The sequence below is a fragment of the Vombatus ursinus genome, unplaced genomic scaffold, assembly GCF_900497805.2.
Source record: "Vombatus ursinus unplaced genomic scaffold, bare-nosed wombat genome assembly UNPS02010639.1, whole genome shotgun sequence".
In the NCBI taxonomy this organism is placed as follows: domain Eukaryota; kingdom Metazoa; phylum Chordata; class Mammalia; order Diprotodontia; family Vombatidae; genus Vombatus; species Vombatus ursinus.
The window spans coordinates 1,750,785-1,768,539 of NW_020950417.1; the positions used below are offsets into that span (position 1 = coordinate 1,750,785).

The 17,755-nt window shown below is 38.7% G+C and overlaps 1 protein-coding gene across 1 annotated transcript; it reads left to right on the forward strand.

Annotated features, from left to right (window-relative positions):
- The first annotated feature begins 1,363 nt into the window (after positions 1–1,363).
- PDCD2 (programmed cell death 2) lies at positions 1,364–15,366 on the forward strand. The gene is made up of 6 exons (XM_027854891.1): positions 1,364–1,658; positions 4,852–5,094; positions 6,121–6,279; positions 10,013–10,116; positions 11,303–11,416; positions 14,057–15,366. The coding sequence occupies exons 1-6, from the start codon at positions 1,364–1,366 to the stop codon at positions 14,213–14,215; spliced, it is 1,074 nt and encodes a 357-aa protein (XP_027710692.1). The 3' UTR covers positions 14,216–15,366.
- The last annotated feature ends 2,389 nt before the right edge of the window (positions 15,367–17,755 follow it).

Consider the following 17,755-nt stretch of genomic DNA (forward strand, 5'->3'; position numbering starts at 1 on the left):
AATTTAGCTCTAGCCACTTTCTGGTTCGCTATACAGCTTCCCTTTTTTGTGATCTCCAGCTTCTTGTCGGTCTAGGTGTTAACTTAAGATTAGCAGAAACTTTGTTCTCTTTGATTTTCTACATTCTGGTCTAACACATCACTAAGCAGGATATTGGAACAATTTGTTTTTTCTGCTTAACAAACCTCCTAGCTCAGATCAGGGTTCCCTAAGTGAGGAAGCCCATCCTTGCTTATGGTGATCATATCTATGACATTTCCCAGATTCCTGTTAGGTCTCATGCAGATGAGTGGCTGGAAACAAAGGCAGACTGTGTCCTAGGGGCACGTTCAATCATAAAATAAAGATGTAGATTATGGTGTCAGATTAATCACAGATAACAGCCAGGGTCACCTGAATTCCTCATTGCAACTGAAAACGACTCCACTTCCACAGTCTTAATAAACTCAGGATAACAAATAAGGTCCTTTTATAAGAATTCTCTTCATCCTTTACAGATGAGGCTCAGATAAAAGTTGAAACAGTTCCATCAAGAAAGACATCCTCTCCATCCTCTTTCTAGGCTGCTAGGTTGTGCCATAGTGCACAGAGTGCCCTGCCTAGAGTCTGAAAGACTCTTTCATCTTCCTTAGTTCAAATATGACCTCAGATATTGCTAAGTGTATGACCCTGGGCAAGTCACTTAACTCTTTCCCATTTCCTCATCTGTAAAACGAGCTGGAGAAGGAAATGACAAACCACTCCAGTATCTTTGCCAAGAAAACCCCAAAATGGGGTCAAAAGAATCGGACATGACTGAAATGACTGAATAACGAAGGTGGTGAAATGGATAGAGTAGCGGGCCTGGAGTCAGGAAGACCTGAGTTTAAATGTAGCCTAGACATTACAGCAGAGTGTATGATCCTGGACAAGTCACTTCACCTCTGTCTGCCTCAGTGTCCTCATTTGTAAAACGGGAATAATAAAGAGCACCTATCTTGAAGGATTGTTGTGAGGATAAAATGTGAAAAATGGAAAGTATGTTGTAAATCTTAAAGTAACATATGATTGCTAGCTACTATTATTTGCCCTTTGCAAACTTTAAAATGTTATATAAATACCAGCTATCATTCTCAGTTATCTCAATCTCCCTTTCCCATCCCACCCCCACAGGACCCGACCTTGTAGCTAAGAGTCTCAGAACAGCAGAGCAGAATGACTCCGACAGGGAACCCGTCGTCCAGGGTATACGGCGTGCGACGGACCCATTTCTCTAGGGCGCATTTCCGGTTCCGACCGGGCCATTTCCGGCAAGCTGCGCTCCGGAGGAAGTGTGAGTCGGTCCCTCTGGTGTTCTGCTAGTGTCGGTGCCGGGCGTGTTGTCATGGCGTCGGCCGCAGCCGCAGCCCCGGTCCCCGCAGTGGAGCTGGGCTTCGCCGTCGAAGCGCCGGGCTGGCGCCTGCGGAGCGAGCAGTTCCCCAGCAAGGTGGGCGGGCGGCCGGCGTGGCTTTCCGAGTGCGGCCTTCCGGGCCCCGCGGAGCTCGCGTGCCCGCTGTGCCGCCGGCCACTCGCCTTCTTGCTGCAGCTGTACGCGCCGCTCCCGGACCGCGCCGACGCCTTCCACCGCAGCCTCTTCGTCTTCTGCTGCCGGGAGCCGCCGTGCTGCGCCGCCTTCCGAGGTCAGGGCCCGCTCGCCCTCCGCGCCCCGCCGCCCGCGGCCTGCCCCTCTCCGCCTCCGCCGCCTCCTCCACCTTGGCAGGGCAGGCCGGGCCACCTTTATTAGTAGTGTCCCGGCCTCCTTGGCCTCGCCCGGGAGGGTATCCGAGGAGTGAGGGAAGGGGGAGCAGTGCCAAGCCCACTTTTTACGATTGGATTGTTATCTTATTCTGTCCTCGAAACAACTCTAGGAGACAATTCCTATTTTCCAGGTGAGGAAACTGAGGCAAACAGTGTTTAGTGACTTGCCCAGGGTCTCACAGCTAGAAGTGTGTCTGCGGCCAGACTTGAACTCGGTCTTCCTGACTCCACGAGCGAGCCACCAGCTGTCCCAGAGGGAAGGAGAACGTGGAAAAAAAGGGGAGCAAGGGACTGGGCGGAAGTCCTGCGGTGTGTGTGTATGGTGGGGGATATTGGGAGGGAAGTGCTGTAGAGTGCGGGTTTTCAGCTATTTCCCAGTAGTTCCTGCTTGCTTTCTTTCTCACTCTCTACCTTAATTATTCTTTTGCTCCTTTAAAAGTTTCCCTCTGATTCTCTTTTCCCCTCCCTTTTGGATTTTGGCTTGTTTAAACAAAAAAAATCAGCCTCCTCTGTACTCAGAGCTCAGAAGTACGATCTACAATCATTAGTCCCATTTCATAAGTGAAAACATAGAGGCCCAGAAAAATTAGGTGAATTGTTAGCTGGTCACACAGTAACTGGCACAGGCAGGATTACAAGGAAGATGGGGGCAGCTAGGTGGTGTAGAGAATATAGAGTGCTGGGCCTGGAGACGAAGACCTGAGTTCAAGTTTGACTTCACTCACATACTAGCTGTGTGAACCTGGGGAAGTTACTTAATATCTGGCTGTTTCATCATCTGCAAAATGGGGATAATAATACTTATTTCCCAGGGTTGTTGTGAGGATCGAATGAGATAATAATTGTAAAGCCTTTTGCACATAGCGAGTGCCATATAAATCTTAGTTACTATTATTAGATCTCCATTATTAGTATGTGCTGTGTTTGTGTAGGACATATGACCTCTTCAAGTATTTGAAAGACTGACATGAAAGAGGGATTATATTTGTTCTGTTTGACCTTAGATAACAGTAGTAATGATGATGATAAAAAAAAAATTAGATTTTTATAGTGCTTTAAGGTTTACAAAACACTTTAGAAATATTGTTTCACTTGAACCTCACAACAAGCCTTTCAGGGAGATACTATTAATACCCCAGTTTTACAGATGAGAAGCTAAACTGAAAGAGACTAAGTGACTTGCCCAGGGTGAAACAGTTATTAAATGTCTTGAGGAAGAGTTTAAACCTAGAGGTGCCTGTTTCAAGTCCATATCCACCAGTTTGGATTAACTCCTCAGAGTGTAGACCTACAAACAGTGGGTGCAGTATGCAGTGGAGAAGCAGATTTAGGATTAGATACCAAATATCTATGGAAGTAAATATATGGTAATGGTAGTGGCACTAACAGCTGGGGCAGGGGGGTGGGAAGGAGGTTTAGGAAATCTGAAGAAAAGGTCTTAACCCTTTAATGTAATCAGGGCTTCCAAGAGCTGAAGGACAGGAGGGAGAACACTCCAGGGGTAGGGGACAGCCTGGGCAAAGTCATGGAGATGGGGGGCAGGATGTTATGTTTGGGGAATAGCAAGTAAGTCTTTTTGACTGAAACGTAAAAGTTACGTTGGGGTAATGTGTGATAAACTTGGGAAGAGGCTGGTGCGAAGTTGTGAAGGGTTTTAAATCCCAGAGGAATTTATATTTATTCTACAGGCAAAGGAGATTTGCTGAAGTTTCTAGAACCAGGGAATTGCATAATTAGATCTGTGCTTTAGGAATATCAACTTGGCAGCTATGTGGAAGATGGTTTGCAGAGGGGAAAGACTGGAGGCAGGGAGACCAATTAGAAGTCTATTATAGTAATCCAGGTAAGAGTTGACAAGGGCCTGAACTAGTATGAATGGAGAGAATGAGACAGAAGAGAGGGATGTTGTGGAGGTAAAATTCACAAGACTTGGCTATTGAATTCATATGGAAGGGTGAGTACATGGAAAGAGTGCAGCCTTTGAAGGATGGTGATGTCACTGATGTAAATCAGGAAGCTAGGTTGAGTTTAGGGTGAAATTTGTATTTTAGACTTGGAAAGTTTTAGATTTCTGTGGAACATAGAGATGGAGGTATCTGGTAGGTTGTAGGCTGCGGATGATGGGTCCAGGACAGAGCCTGAGGGTACACCCACATCAAGACTGGGATGTGGATGATGATGTTTCAGAGGAGGTTGAAAAGAATCAGTGAGATAGATGGGAAGAGAATCAGGGAGGAAAGAGCCAGAAGATGGATCGCTTGGCAACTTTAGATACTGTAGAGAGGTCAGGGAGGATGAGGACCAAGAAAAGGATTTTTATAGGGCTTACTTTGTGATTTTGTGCCATGTTCATGTTCATAAAGCTAGAAAGTATAAGAGGTGGGATTCAGATTCAGATATCTTCTGACTGTCAAGTCTCAATGCTATTTTTGGTATATCATACTTCTGCTAGGAAATAGAAGTTATTTTCTTTCGTTTTTTAATAGTTCAAACTGATAAATAAATTATTCATTATGTTGAGTTGAAATTTTCCTCCACTAAAAAAAATTGCTGCTTGTTCCTTTATCTGGCATATTATGGAATCACAGAAACTAGGAGTTGGAAAGGGACCTCAAAGATTCTTATCCAGTCTGTGCTTAAGCAGGAATTTCCCGCCAACATACTTCTAAAATGTTGCCTAGTAAGCATCATTTCCATGAAAAAATTTCAGATCAAATGGGGTAAAAAATAAAATTATACCTGATAAAGAAACAAATGAAATGGAAAACTGACCTGAAAAAGAATATGCACAACAGTGTAACATTCCCTGTTATCCTTAGGCTAAACTGGAGTTTAGCCTATATTTTAGGAGCAGTCTGAACAGTTTATGAACTCTGCTGGTGACCACTCAGCAAGTAACAGATTCTTTGGCACTATGAGCAATTCCAGAAGCATTGAAGGAGCATCAGTGTTTTTACCCTAACATCAGCTTCCTGTGAATACTATAATTTTTCTTTTGACATAATTTAGAGAACTCCTTTAGTGGCATAATATTTTTATGGATATATTTTGATTATTTCCATTCTACTTTTCTAGTTTTTAGGAATCAACTACCCAGGAAAAATGACCATTATTCTTATGAACCGCCATCTGAAGAGCCACCAGATGAAGAAGATAATTCTCTAAGTCTACAGCTTCGATCTGGTGTTCATCTCTGTTGGGTTTGTGGCTGTTTGGGTCCCAAAGTTTGTTCCAAGTGTCATAAGGCCCATTATTGTAGTAAGGATCATCAGACTCTTGATTGGAAGTTGGGACATAAGCAGTCTTGTACAACATCAGGTTAGTTAAATATCATTTTCCAAGTAATTTTCTTTCGGCCTCCCTATCCTTCTATTTTGTGGTTCTGAGTTCTTAATAGTGATGTCAAAAATGATTTTGTTGTAAAAAGACAAGCCACTGGGGTGTACTTAATTTAATTTTTAAAATAAAATTTTATTGATATCTTTTGTTCACATCACCTACCTTTCCCACTGTGTCCTTCCCATGTCCCTCCCAGAGAGTCAGACGTCTTCTGATAAAGAATTTAAGAGGAAAGAAGAAAAAAAAGTTACATAAAACTAACTAAAATATTGAAAAGTCTGACATTGTGCTCAGTATTCCACACCTCTGCTCCCCTTTCTTTTGCAAAGAAGAGGGAGGACACACTTCCCTGTAAAGTGACACTTTGACTGTTAAAGCTGGGAGAGATGATTACTTTCTGTGAAGTTTGTTATATTACATCATATGATGTGGTTTGGTATCTTCTTGGAAATTAAGTACTTTATGGATGGATGTTAATTGAAATATTAAAACATGAATGGAGGGGCAGCTAGTTGGCGCAGTGGATAGAGCACCAGCCCTGGAGTCAGGAGGACCTGAGTTCAAATCCAACCTCAGACCAAATACTTGACACTTACTAGCTGTGTGACCCTGGGCAAGTCACTTAACCCCAATTGCCTAAAAATAAAAAAATTAAAAATTTAAAAAAAAAACATGAATGGAATTATCAAAAAGCATGTGTTAAAACTTCTGATGATATTCACTAAGAATCTTGATGTTTAAAAATAGGTGGGTCTCTTCAAAATCATAAGAATCTGATATAGGTCAGAGGATTGAAGAGGGAGTCAGGTACAGTTCTACCATATCCCTTGCCTCCAAGTAGGCCTTTCTTCAGCATCCATCATTGCTGAACCCAACAAATAGTTTTATTTGAAGGGCTGCAGTATATAGATCGTGAACTTCTTAAGAGGCCCACAGAGTCATTTTTCTATTATCCTTGAGTTGATATAACCTTACAGGGTAACTAATACAGACATATTCTTTTAGATAATTTGAATAGTGCAATCCCAGACCACGAGTTCCTTTTTCCGGAATATGAAGTTGTAATAGAAACAGAAGACATGGAGCCTGACAGTGTTCCAGTTCCTGACTGCATTCCTGAAGGCCTGGAAAAGTGTGAAAACTCAGAGCTCATAGGCAATATGGGTAAGAAGTAAATTTTAAGAGGACAGTTCATTCACAGAAAAATAGACCATTATAGCAAAGATAATCTCATTATTATTAGCTAGACAGATGTAAACTGTAAGTGAAGGAAAAAGAAGGCTAACCTGTGCTTTTACATTCTGATTTCATTATGTAATAGGATGAAAGTAGAGGCGCAGTGTAGAATAATGGGTAGAGAACTGGCCTTGAGTTCCAGTCCTGTTTCTGGCATATACTGGATATGTGATCCTGAGAACATCGTTTAACTTCTTAATGACTAGCCAGCATGCATTTTTTAGAGGGAAATTCTTCACCTAGAGCATCGTTGAAATCACCGGACCAGTCAAAATAAAAATAAAAAACAGGGTAAAAGGACAGGTCCACAAAATATCAGAAATGACAGTTTTTTAGACAATAATTTGCAATAAATTATTCAGATTCCTTGCTCTCAGTAATGCTTTTCATCACTAGATGTCAGTAAGCCCTTTTCATTAAACATCTAGGATTCCATTCCTCCCTGGTAGGGAAAATGCTAGGATTCCAGACACAGTCATTCCAGTTGACTGTGGTCCAGGCCAAATGTCACTAATCTAGCCACTTTACTAGCTGCAGCCTATAAATAATAAATAATGTTGCAGATGGAAAATATGTATCTTCTCCCTTTTAGCTTCCTTAGCTGTAGTTCAGCCTTGCAGTCTGTTGTAGCTTCATCAAAGCAAAAGAATGTAATTGATGATACTCTACATAAATGTAGTTGTTAACATTAGGCAGAGAAGTGTCAGGAGAAAGTTTATTAATTCATCAAGAAAATTTTAATCCCTTTGTCATGGGAGGCATTTTCTAATTAATGGTGGCCACTGAAGTGGTTAGAGAGTTATACTCACCCAGAGAAATTAGATGTTTTGTCTTAAGTAATTTACCCCATTCATACCACCCAAGTTAATACCTTGTATATATCTCCTAATAATTTGAAAGAATAAGCCATTTCAAAGCAGTTTGAATAGTATCAAATTTGTGTTGAGAGTTCAGTTTTAAATGCAATTGTAGGGTTATGTGAAGTTGAGAAAAACTTTGGTTTCTAGCTGTACAATGGAGTAACATATTCAACAAAATTATGTATAAAGTATTTGAAAATTACATAAAAACTACATATTGTAAGTATTTTTAAGCTATTGTGATATGAAAAGTTTTTAACTACGTGTAATTTGAATTATAAATACCCAAACTTGAAGGCTGATTTGGTTTTGATTTTTTTCCTCTCATAATATCAGGTTGCATTTAAGTTCTATTGAACTTGTGAATTTTGAATTTTTAAAAGCTTTCCCTCCCATTCCTTTACTGAGAAAATAAGTCATTGGGCATGTGTTTACTCATCTTCTATCTTCTTTAGCTTAATATTCCTCCCCTCACTGATCCCTTTTATCCCTTATTTTTTTGCTACCACAAAAAAAGTGTGCCTCTAAATGCTTTTGTGTAAGTCCTTCCATTTGTCTTTGTCCTTCTTGGTGTATGTGTCCAGTAGTAATATTACTGGGTCATAGGGTATGTACGTCTATTAGCTTTTCTAGCATACTTCTAAATTGTTTTCCGGAATTAGTGTGATTGTCTTCCTAAAGGCCTTCCAATATTAATCATTTTAATTTTTTGTCATCTTTGCCAATCTGATAGATTTGAGAAGACACCTCACTTTGTTTTAGTTATCTTATTTGCGTTTTGGAGTATTCTTTCATATGACTATTGATAGTTTCCTTTTTTTTTTTTTTTTTTTTCATTTAAAGGATCATGTCCTTTAACAACTTTATCTATTGGCAAATCATTAACTTCTTGCCCTGAGTATACAGCTATGTCCAAATCCCTCCTGTCTGGGAGGGAAAATTTTATTTCACCTTGCTCTCGCTCTGTAATTCTTCTCTTTACAGTCAGATTTTTTGAACAAATTAGTGTATATCTGTTAACTCTACTTTCTCATTGCACTGCAATAGCTCGTTAGATCGTTTTCCTTTGCCAGTTCCTTTGTCACCTTTATGGTTCAGTGGATAGAGTGCTGGGCTGGGAGTCAGGAAAACCTGAGTTCTGATCCAGTCATAGACATTTTCTAGCTGTGTGACCCTTGGTAAGTCACTTAATTTCTGTCTCTGTTTCCTCATCTGTAAGATGATGATAATAATAGCACCTACTTTGCAAGGTTGTTGTATCAAATGAGACTCATTATTATTAAAGGCAGCTCCAATCTTGTCATCCTCTTGTCTGAAAACCTCTGGTGACATCCCATTGCCTGCCAAATAATCTTGACTTCTTTGCTTTGTCATTCACATCTTCTCTTAAACTGGCCCCAACTTCTATTTTAAACTTTATCGCTACTCTCCTGTGTGAACTTTATGCTTTAGCTGACTTGTCTTCTCAGTTTTCCTGAACTCGTCTTTGTCTTGCCTTCTGCTCAGTTTCTCCTTGTGCCATCACCTCTACCTGAAGTGCCCGTTAGACTCCATATTGCCTTCTCTGCTTGTCATCATTTATCTGTCTCACAAGTCCCAGCTCACATGTTTCCTCCATGTACCCCACAGAGAGAAGGCTATCTCCTTTGTAAGATATAGATTCTGACCCTTGTCTTCTGATGATCATTTTGTCTGGGGGAACCACTTTACTTCTCTTGTTTCCTCCTCTGTAAAATGGAGATGATTAATAGCCAGTCCCTTATAGGGTCTCAGATGAAGTAATGTCTGTACAGTGCTCTGTAAACCTTAAAGTGCTATGTAAATGTTAAATGGTATTGTAATTTCCCACATGAGACTGTAAACTCTTTGAGTCTGGAATCTGTCTCATAACACAAAGAAACAGAACAGTTAACTGTTATATTGCACTGCTGCTATGTTTACAACTTAGTATTACCATACAAAGAAGGAAATAGGGATAGCTTAAAGGAGGAGATGGAATTTGAAGCGTGGATATGATTCAGATCCTGAGGAAGGCAGTGAAAATAGCTGGCCTTTAATTTTTAACATACTAAAAGGAAAATAAATGCATGACACCTCTCTGTCTTCTTTGCAGAGGTAGGAGATTATTTGTGTAGAACATTGTATGTCCTGTTAGACTCAGTTGATCTGTTGGTTCATTTTGCAGGGTCTTTTTCTCTCTTTTTTATTCTTTGTTTGCTAGGGATGGCTTGCTGGGTAGAGGAGAGGTGGGAATATTTGAATCAGTGATTGAATGAAAAAGCATTTATGATCGAAGGAAGGAAACATTTATTAAGTGTTTCCAATGTGTCTGGTACTCTTAAAAGCTTTGCAGAGATCACATTTGATCCTCACAACAACCCTGGGAGGTAGGTACTATCATATTCCTCATTTTGCAGATGAAGAACTGAGGAAGACAGAAGAAGTTAAGTGACTTGCCCAGGGTCACACAGTTATTGTCTGATTTGAACTCAGATTTTTCTGTCTCCAGAGCCTGTACTACCTATATGCCTCACTTAAATGTTCAGAAGATATAAGTGCATGAAAACTACTTTGAGTAGAGTTAATATTGATATGGTATAGAGGAAGGCCCCCCTGACAAGTTACTAACATCTGTGATCCTCAGTGCTCTAATCTGTAAAATGGGGATAATATTGTTAATAGTTACCTCACAGTTGTTAAGCTCTCTATGAACTATGAAGTGCTAAATAAGTGAGTTATTGTTACTGTTGTGTATCTGCTGCCATTAGAATTTGTTTATAGCATTTGTTTGTTTCTTTCAGATGAAGCACTTGAGGCAGAATTGGATTCCATAGCAAAGCATGAATCTAAGGAAGATAAAATATTCCAGAAATTTAAAACTCACATAGCCCTTGAGCCAGACCAGGTAAAGTAGACTAAGAGTAATTGTTACATCTTTTACCTTAGAAAAATATTCTTTGAGTTGTTATCATAGAAGGTAAAATCCACCACAACAAATATTTTTTACAAAGGACTGTGCCTTGATGGGCAGCCTATAAAAACAATGCTCTGATAATGTGGTTATATTAATTCTTTATGATTGATAATCTTTATAAAAAATTTTTTCTTTTTATGATGTCTTTGCATCATTGTATGATGAGGTCTCTGTAGTTTGCCTTTTCAAAAAGGAGAAGATAATTTGCTTTCCTTTTTTCCTCTGTCATTCATGGGACTCTACTCTGCAATTTGCCTCATTTCTCTTCACTTTAAACATGCCAGCTACCTGAAAAAAGCACAGTTAAGTTTGTGTAAGTCCTGTCCCTAAAATATAATGAAACCTAAGCAACAAGCTCAGAAGAGAACAAGGGCATAAATGGGAAGAAGTTCGGAGCATTACTTCATATGAAAGGTACCCCACAGTCATCTCTGGTGTTTGGATCCTGGGAATGAAGTGTATGGTTTCTAGCTATGTATTAATTTTAACAGCGTCCTGTTAGAGCAGAACTGACATTTGGTAGAGTTGATTCATTAATGGATTTTACCTTGATCCAGAGAGTATTTCTTCTGGCATTTGTTCAGTTTTTCTAATTTAGTTTCTAATTTCATCTGACCAACCTTAAACATATATCTTAAGTATAGGATGCTAAAGACTGGAGATATTTTCTGCTGGACCATAGGCTAGATTTAATCTGGACACTTTGCCTCCTTACTCTGCTTTGCTCTACTTTGCTCTGCTGCCAGCTGCACTAAGTGGAATGCAAGGATTGTGATAAATGGAATAAGCATAGAATAGTTTTGAGATCTTTCTCTTGAGTCATAGTGCCTTCATTACTGATGAACTGAGTTGATTTATCAGTTTTAATATCACAGTGTATGTTTTGAGAAAGTATTACTAGTGCATAATAACAGGTATTTTCTGGGACATGTTATGTTATATATCAGACTAGTTTAGATAAATATTTCTGCCATATTTAGGGGAACTTTCCAAACCTCTGTAAACTTTCCAAAGCTATTTGTAAAACCACATTATTGATGAAAAATTTTTTCCTCATAACTATTTTTGTAAGATTTGTGAGTGATAATGTGTTAAGAACTTTCCTGTTTGATTTTAGATTCTTAGATATGGCAGAGGAATTGACCCTATCTGGATTTCTGGTGAAAATATTCCTCAAGAACAAGATATTCCAAATTGTCCATGTGGTGCCAGGAGGATATTTGAATTTCAGGTATGAGTTCTGAAATGGTTAAAAATTACACTATTTTCTGAATTACTATTTTTTTAATCTGTGTATCTGCCCTTGACACATAAAAGGAATGGATTCTTTATGGAACATTTGTGAAAAGTCATAAATTGGAATCACATGGGATGAAAAAACATTGGGGAAAGGTGATCTGTATCAGGGGAAGTACTCAGTGATGAACATGGATCAGACTGTAAGGAGTGTTTACTCTGTAGTAGTTAACTGTAAACAGAGTCCCTTTTCAAGCAAAAGGACCCATATGTACAAAAATATTTATAATAGCTCTTTTTTGTGGGAGCAAAGAACTGGAAACTGAGAACCAGTTATAGTATATGAATGTAATGGAATACTCTTGTACTGGAAGAAATGATGAAAGGGAAGATTTCAGAAAAACCTGGAAAGACTTGTATGAACTGATGCAGAGTGAAGTGAGCATAAGTAAGAGAATAACTTACACAGTAACAATAGTATTATAAAGATACATCTTTAATAGACTTTAGAATTCTTCTTCTTTTTTTTTTTTTTGATGAAGCAGTTGAGGTTAAGTGACTTGCCCAGGGTCACACGGCTAGTGTCGAGTGTTTGGTCTGAGGCCGGATTTGAACTCACATTTTCTTGACTCTGAGGCCGAAGCGCTATCCACTGCGCCACCTAGCTGCCCCTAGACTTTAGAATTCTAAGCAACACGGTGCCCAACCAGGATTCCAGAGGACCCATGAGGCAACATGACATACGCTTCTTGACTCAATGTACAGAATGAGATATATTTTTTTAGAAATAGCCAATGCAGAAATTAGTTTTGTCCACCTATGCATAGTTGTTAAAAGGATTTTGTTTTGTTTCTTTTTTCACTGGGTAGAGGGAATTGGGAGGGAGAGACTAGATCTTTAAAAAAATTTAGATATTTTTATATCATATGGTTTAATAACATTGAAATCTATATGCATTTAATAGAAATTATACAATTAATATGCATATTGCAATAAATACATAATTAGTAGAAATGCCCTGAAAACATAGTTTCATTATTTGGTGGTGAGTAAGGACTATTCACATTAAGTAGGAATTTTACTCTTTCCGTAAATCAACTTGAGACTGATTTTTAAAGCACTTGATATGTGTCTCCTAGTTGGTTATTTTGGAATTGCAGTGATTTTTAGATTAGCCAGTATATGATCTATTATAGAATACAGTTTCAAGTAGAACTATATTGGCACAATCCTACTTTTTTACTCTTTCTCAAAATAACTCAATAGGTTATGGTTTCTGTAGACATTGTTTTTTTTAAGGCAATTGGGGTTAAGCGACCCTCCCAGGGTCACACAGCTAGCAAGTGTCAAGTGTTCGGTCTGAGGCTGGATCCAAACTCAGGTCCTCCCAACCTCAGGGCCAGCTGTCTATCCACTGCGCCAACCAGCTGCCCCCTATACATTGTTATTAATAGTACTCTTTCTTAACATTAGAATATTTTAAATAAAAAGATTTCAAATAAAATTAACAAAAATTTATATTTTTCGAGGGAGGGGAGGTGGAGGGATCAAACCTTTGTAACAAATATGCACAATCAAAACTTAATTTTTGCATTGGCCATGTCTAAAAATGTCTCGTTCTGCACCCTGAGTCAGGAGGTGGGTGACACGTTTCTTCATGGGTTCTCTGGAATCATAGTTGGTCATTGTGTTGTTCAGAGTTCTAAGTCTTTCAAAGTAGTTTTTCTTTAGTTTTGTTGTTATTGTATACATAGTTCTCTAGGTTCTGCTTACTTGACTCTCATCGGTTCGTATGTGTCTTTACAACTTTCTCTGGTTTTCACCTTTAATTTCTTATATTTATCTATCATTATTTCTTTAGCTGTTCCCCAAATGATCTCCTTAAGTTTCCAGTTCTTGGCTTCCAGAAAAAGCTCCTATAGATATTTTTGTACATATGGGTCCTTTTCTTTTTTCTCTGATCTCTAGGTTTTAGTCCTAATAGTGGTATCATTGGATAAAAGAGTATGCATGGTTCAGTAACTTAGAGGTTCTAGTTCCAATTTTTTTTACAGAATGACTGGGCTAATTTACAGCTTCACCAGCAGTGCATCAATTTACCTATTTTCCTTTAGCCCCTCCAATATTTATCATTGTCCTTTTTTGTCAGCTTCACCAGTCTGATAGATATGAGTTGGAATCTCAAGAGTTGTTTTAATTTGCATTTCTCAATAATTTGGAGCATTTTTTCATATGGCCATTGGTAGTTTGGATTTCTTCTTTAGAAAACTGCCTGTTTTTGTCCTTTGACCAATTATAAATTGGGGTAACATTAGTATTCTAACATTTTTAGTCACCATAGCTGTTAGAGCTATTTTAATTAAAAAAAAAAACAAACAACCAGGACAGATGATCTCTCTGGGACCTGTAGATTGTGAAGTGAGAGTTGCACCTATTTACTTAACTTGGCTGCTCCTTCCCAACAAACAGGCATATGTTAAAGTGAAGGCCACATGGAGGTGGAGCCATTGAGGGGGCCAGGAAATTTGCTGAAAATGTCAGTTACATAATAACTATGATCTTTTTTAAAGAGTTTAATAATTTAAGATAAAAGTATAAAAGCCAAGCTTATTATAATTAGCCTTAATCTTCTCAGGTTATGCCACAGCTTCTAAATTACCTGAAGGCTGACAGACTGGGCAGAAGTATTGACTGGGGGACTCTGGCTGTCTTTACCTGTGTGGAGAACTGCAACTTGGGCACCAAGTACAAAGAGGAGTTCATTTGGAAACAAGACTTTACAGAGGCAACTTAAAATCGTGAAAGACAAATCTCTAGTCTGGTTATTTTATACTCTACACGTTTTAATACCTAACAATCTTCAAGCCTTGTATGTTTGGTGTAATGAGGAGAAAAGCTAATGTTACAGTAATCTAGATAAAACTCATCACAACAGCCCCAGTGTCTGCTGACGAGCTGATTGTAATGGACAGTTAGTTTAATGCACCTACCGATGTGCCTGCTACATCATGGGATGAAGGATTTTATTATAGCGAACTGCAAAGCTGGATATCAGAGAACTTAAGCTTAGTTCATAATCACATAATCAAGTATCAACTTATTGATGGTGGTTTCTTGTTTTCTTAATTAACAGAATCTTTTGCCAAAGCCCTTGAAGTACTGTTTTTTACACACTCAGTATGCTGACATGATACAATAATACAGAGCCGTACTTTTATCTTTTTAATGACTAGAACTCCTCAGCTATTAGCCCAGCCTGTTTCTGGTGGGGGATGACAGGAATAATTGAACTCCCTTTTGCATATGAGGCTGCTGATCACTTCATTCCTTAAGTTTAAGGTTGGATGTTTTGTTTTATTTTCCGCTTTGCCTTCTATCAATCTTTTTTTTTTTTGTCGTCTTGTTTCTACTTCTGATCTGCGTACCTCTCAGACACTAACACCTCCTTAAACCAATCCTTTTTGCCTTAACTGCCACAAAGTTAAGAGCTAAGTTCAGTGCTCATCTGGAGTAACAAATTTACCACATTTGCTCCTTTTAATTGTTTAAAAAATAAAAATTTCCTGTCTTTTGTGTTAACTGTATACATTTTCTCAAACTGTTTCTGAAAGTAGCCGGGCTATAATCATAAATTTTAAAATATCCTTACTTAGCTTTTTTCCCCTTCCAACCTCAGTCATAAGCATTGTACAGGGGAGAAAGTTCCAGATTTGGAGTCAGAGGGACTTGGGTTTAAACTCTGGCTCTACCACTAGGTGAGTTCCCTGAGTGACTGAGCAAGTTGCTTAGCCTCTCCAGGCCTTATTTTTCTCCTCTGTAACATGAATTGATTGAACTGTGGAACCTCTAAGGGTCTAATCTTATGGTCAGGGCCATTGTACAAAATTAAAATATATCTAGGTCTAGATTTCTTTTCCCTTGAGTAATAAATTACTCACAAACAGATTATGGCCCCACGTTTTGCATAGTGGCAGTAGTTTCAGCTATATCTTGCTTTTGTCACGGTTCACAAAAATATTTTTTTTTGGTGATTTTGGATTAGCAGTTTTAACAGTTTGAGTTTTACCTCTGATATGGATCAAACACTCTCTCCATTCCCCTATACCTTCTTATCCTGGTTGATTTTAATCTTGTTTCTCATAATTCCAGAGGAACTCACTGTTGCTGGAGGCAAAAAGAACGAAGCGCATTATGCGGAGTACTAAAAGGAGGCTTTTACTATCAGAATTAATATCCCACTATGTGAAGGAAGAGTCTACTTCATTTTATGATCAAACAGATAAAATGATGTATTTTGATGTATCTTACTCTACTTGGGCAGAAATTGTCTTTGGTAAACATGCTGTATGACTTTGTCTGCCATGCTTCTATTGGCCTCTGGATTATTTGTAATTTTAATTCTTCCAACATTGTGGTGCTCCATAATTCACAAGCCATACAGCAGCTAGATTGCACTGGTCTTGAAGTCAAGAAGACCTGCATTCAAATCCGGCCTTAGACAGCACTGGAGAAGAAAATGGCAAACCACTCCAGGTCCATGGAGCCATGAAGAGTAGATCAGGACTGAACCATAACAACATAGCATCACTAAAATGTTGTTTTAAAGAAATTTTTTCACTAGCAGAGATTTTCAAAACCTTAAAAGTACTGTAGAGTTTCCTAAGTGCAGTCCATCTTGACCTACTCCACTTCTGGGTCCCCCAATTCATTGTTCATCAGTACATCTTGTATGTATACAAGATTACAGTGTCTCAGAGTAACATGTTGAAAGGTTTTGTACTTGGCATAAAGGGAGGCAGCTATTGGGGGAAACTGGGTTGTATTTGCAGCTCTCAATTGTCCGAGAGTTAGGAGTATGTTGTTTCAATATTTTAAAGATTGGGGGTATACTGTCCAGTATAACAGATCATACAGTTTCCATACTTTTAAAGATATTCATAACTTGCTGTGGCCAAAGCCAATACTGGTTAACTGGTGGTGAGCCCCTCGCTACTTAAGTTGTTTGGTCTGATAATGGACATGTTAGCCTTGCCAAACCTCTAAACGGTTCCATTGTGGGCATGGGATTTTACCAGAACTAGACTCCAAGCCCCTTTCCCCTGTTCCCCCAAGTTATTGATGCTTTTTATTTTTTTTTTTGGTGAGGCAGTCAGGGTTAAGTAACTTGCCCAAGGTCACACAGCTAGTAAGTGTTAAATGTTCGAGGCTGGATTTCAACTCAGGTCTTCCTAACTTCGAGGCCCGGAGCTCTATCCACTGTGCCACCTAGCTGCCCCTGTGCTTTTATTTTTTAACTGCCTACCAAATACCAATTCCCTCCAACCCTCAGTTGAACCCTCCTTTGTAACAAAAAGTTAAGCAAAAAGCAACAAAGTCTAACAATGTGTGTAACATCTGAGTCATCATCCTCTTCACTTGAGAATAGGGAAGCATGTTTCATTTATTTTTTTAGGAAAGGTCACCTGATCTAGCCTTAAGGAACCCAGGATCAGCTACACACTAGGGTAAGGGAACTGAGTAGTATGAATTTGAAGATTATCCTTGAGGGGCAGCTAGGTGGCACAGTGGATAGAACACTGGTCCTGGAGTCAGGAAGAGCTGAGTTCAGATATGGCCTCAGACACAACACTTACTAGCTGTGTGACTCTGGGCAAGGTTATATTTAGTGACTAATTGGAGTATTGTGGAAAATACTCAAATTTCGACTTTGAGAGTATCTTTTATTAAAATAATTAGAGGTTTAACAGTCCCCATAATGGAAAGCTACATGGTAATCACTAAAGTTGAATTTTAATTTAGACTACTCAAAGCTATAGTTTGTAAGACTGCTTGACCATTACAAATTGTAGTTTTACAAATTTTTATTTTTATATAGGCTAAAATTTTTCCTGTGTTCCTTTTCCCATTTCTGAACCATTCCATATAAAAATAATTTTTGGAAAGAAAAAGGAAGAGAAAAACATTGCCAATATATCGGAAATCTGATATTATGCAGTGTTCTAAATCTATGGAACCCTCCCCCATTGCTAACTCGAGGCACGTTTCTTTGGAGTCAAGCTTATTATTTTGCAACATTTATTATTCTGTAGTTCTTTCCATTTATGTTTTTAAAATTACTTTGTATTTTTTCTTAGTTCTGCTTTGCAAATGTAAATCCATGCTTCTCTGTATATATACATCATACATTTCTTTTTATTTTTAGTTTTCAACATTCACTTCACAAGATTTTGAGTTCCAAATTTTCTCCCTATCTCATCCCTCCCCCCACCCTAAGATGGCATGCATTCTGTATACCCCTTCCTCTAATCAGCCCTCCCTTCTATCTCTCCTCCCC

Bases quoted from the DNA above. Each gene is read 5' to 3' on its own strand.
- PDCD2 (XM_027854891.1), top strand. From the start codon at position 1,364: ATGGCGTCGGCCGCAGCCGCAGCCCCGGTCCCCGCAGTGGAGCTGGGC. The intron at 5,095-6,120 runs GTTAGTTAAATA...ATATTCTTTTAG, and splicing joins GCAGTCTTGTACAACATCAG to ATAATTTGAATAGTGCAATC. The intron at 11,417-14,056 runs GTATGAGTTCTG...TAATCTTCTCAG, and splicing joins GGAGGATATTTGAATTTCAG to GTTATGCCACAGCTTCTAAA.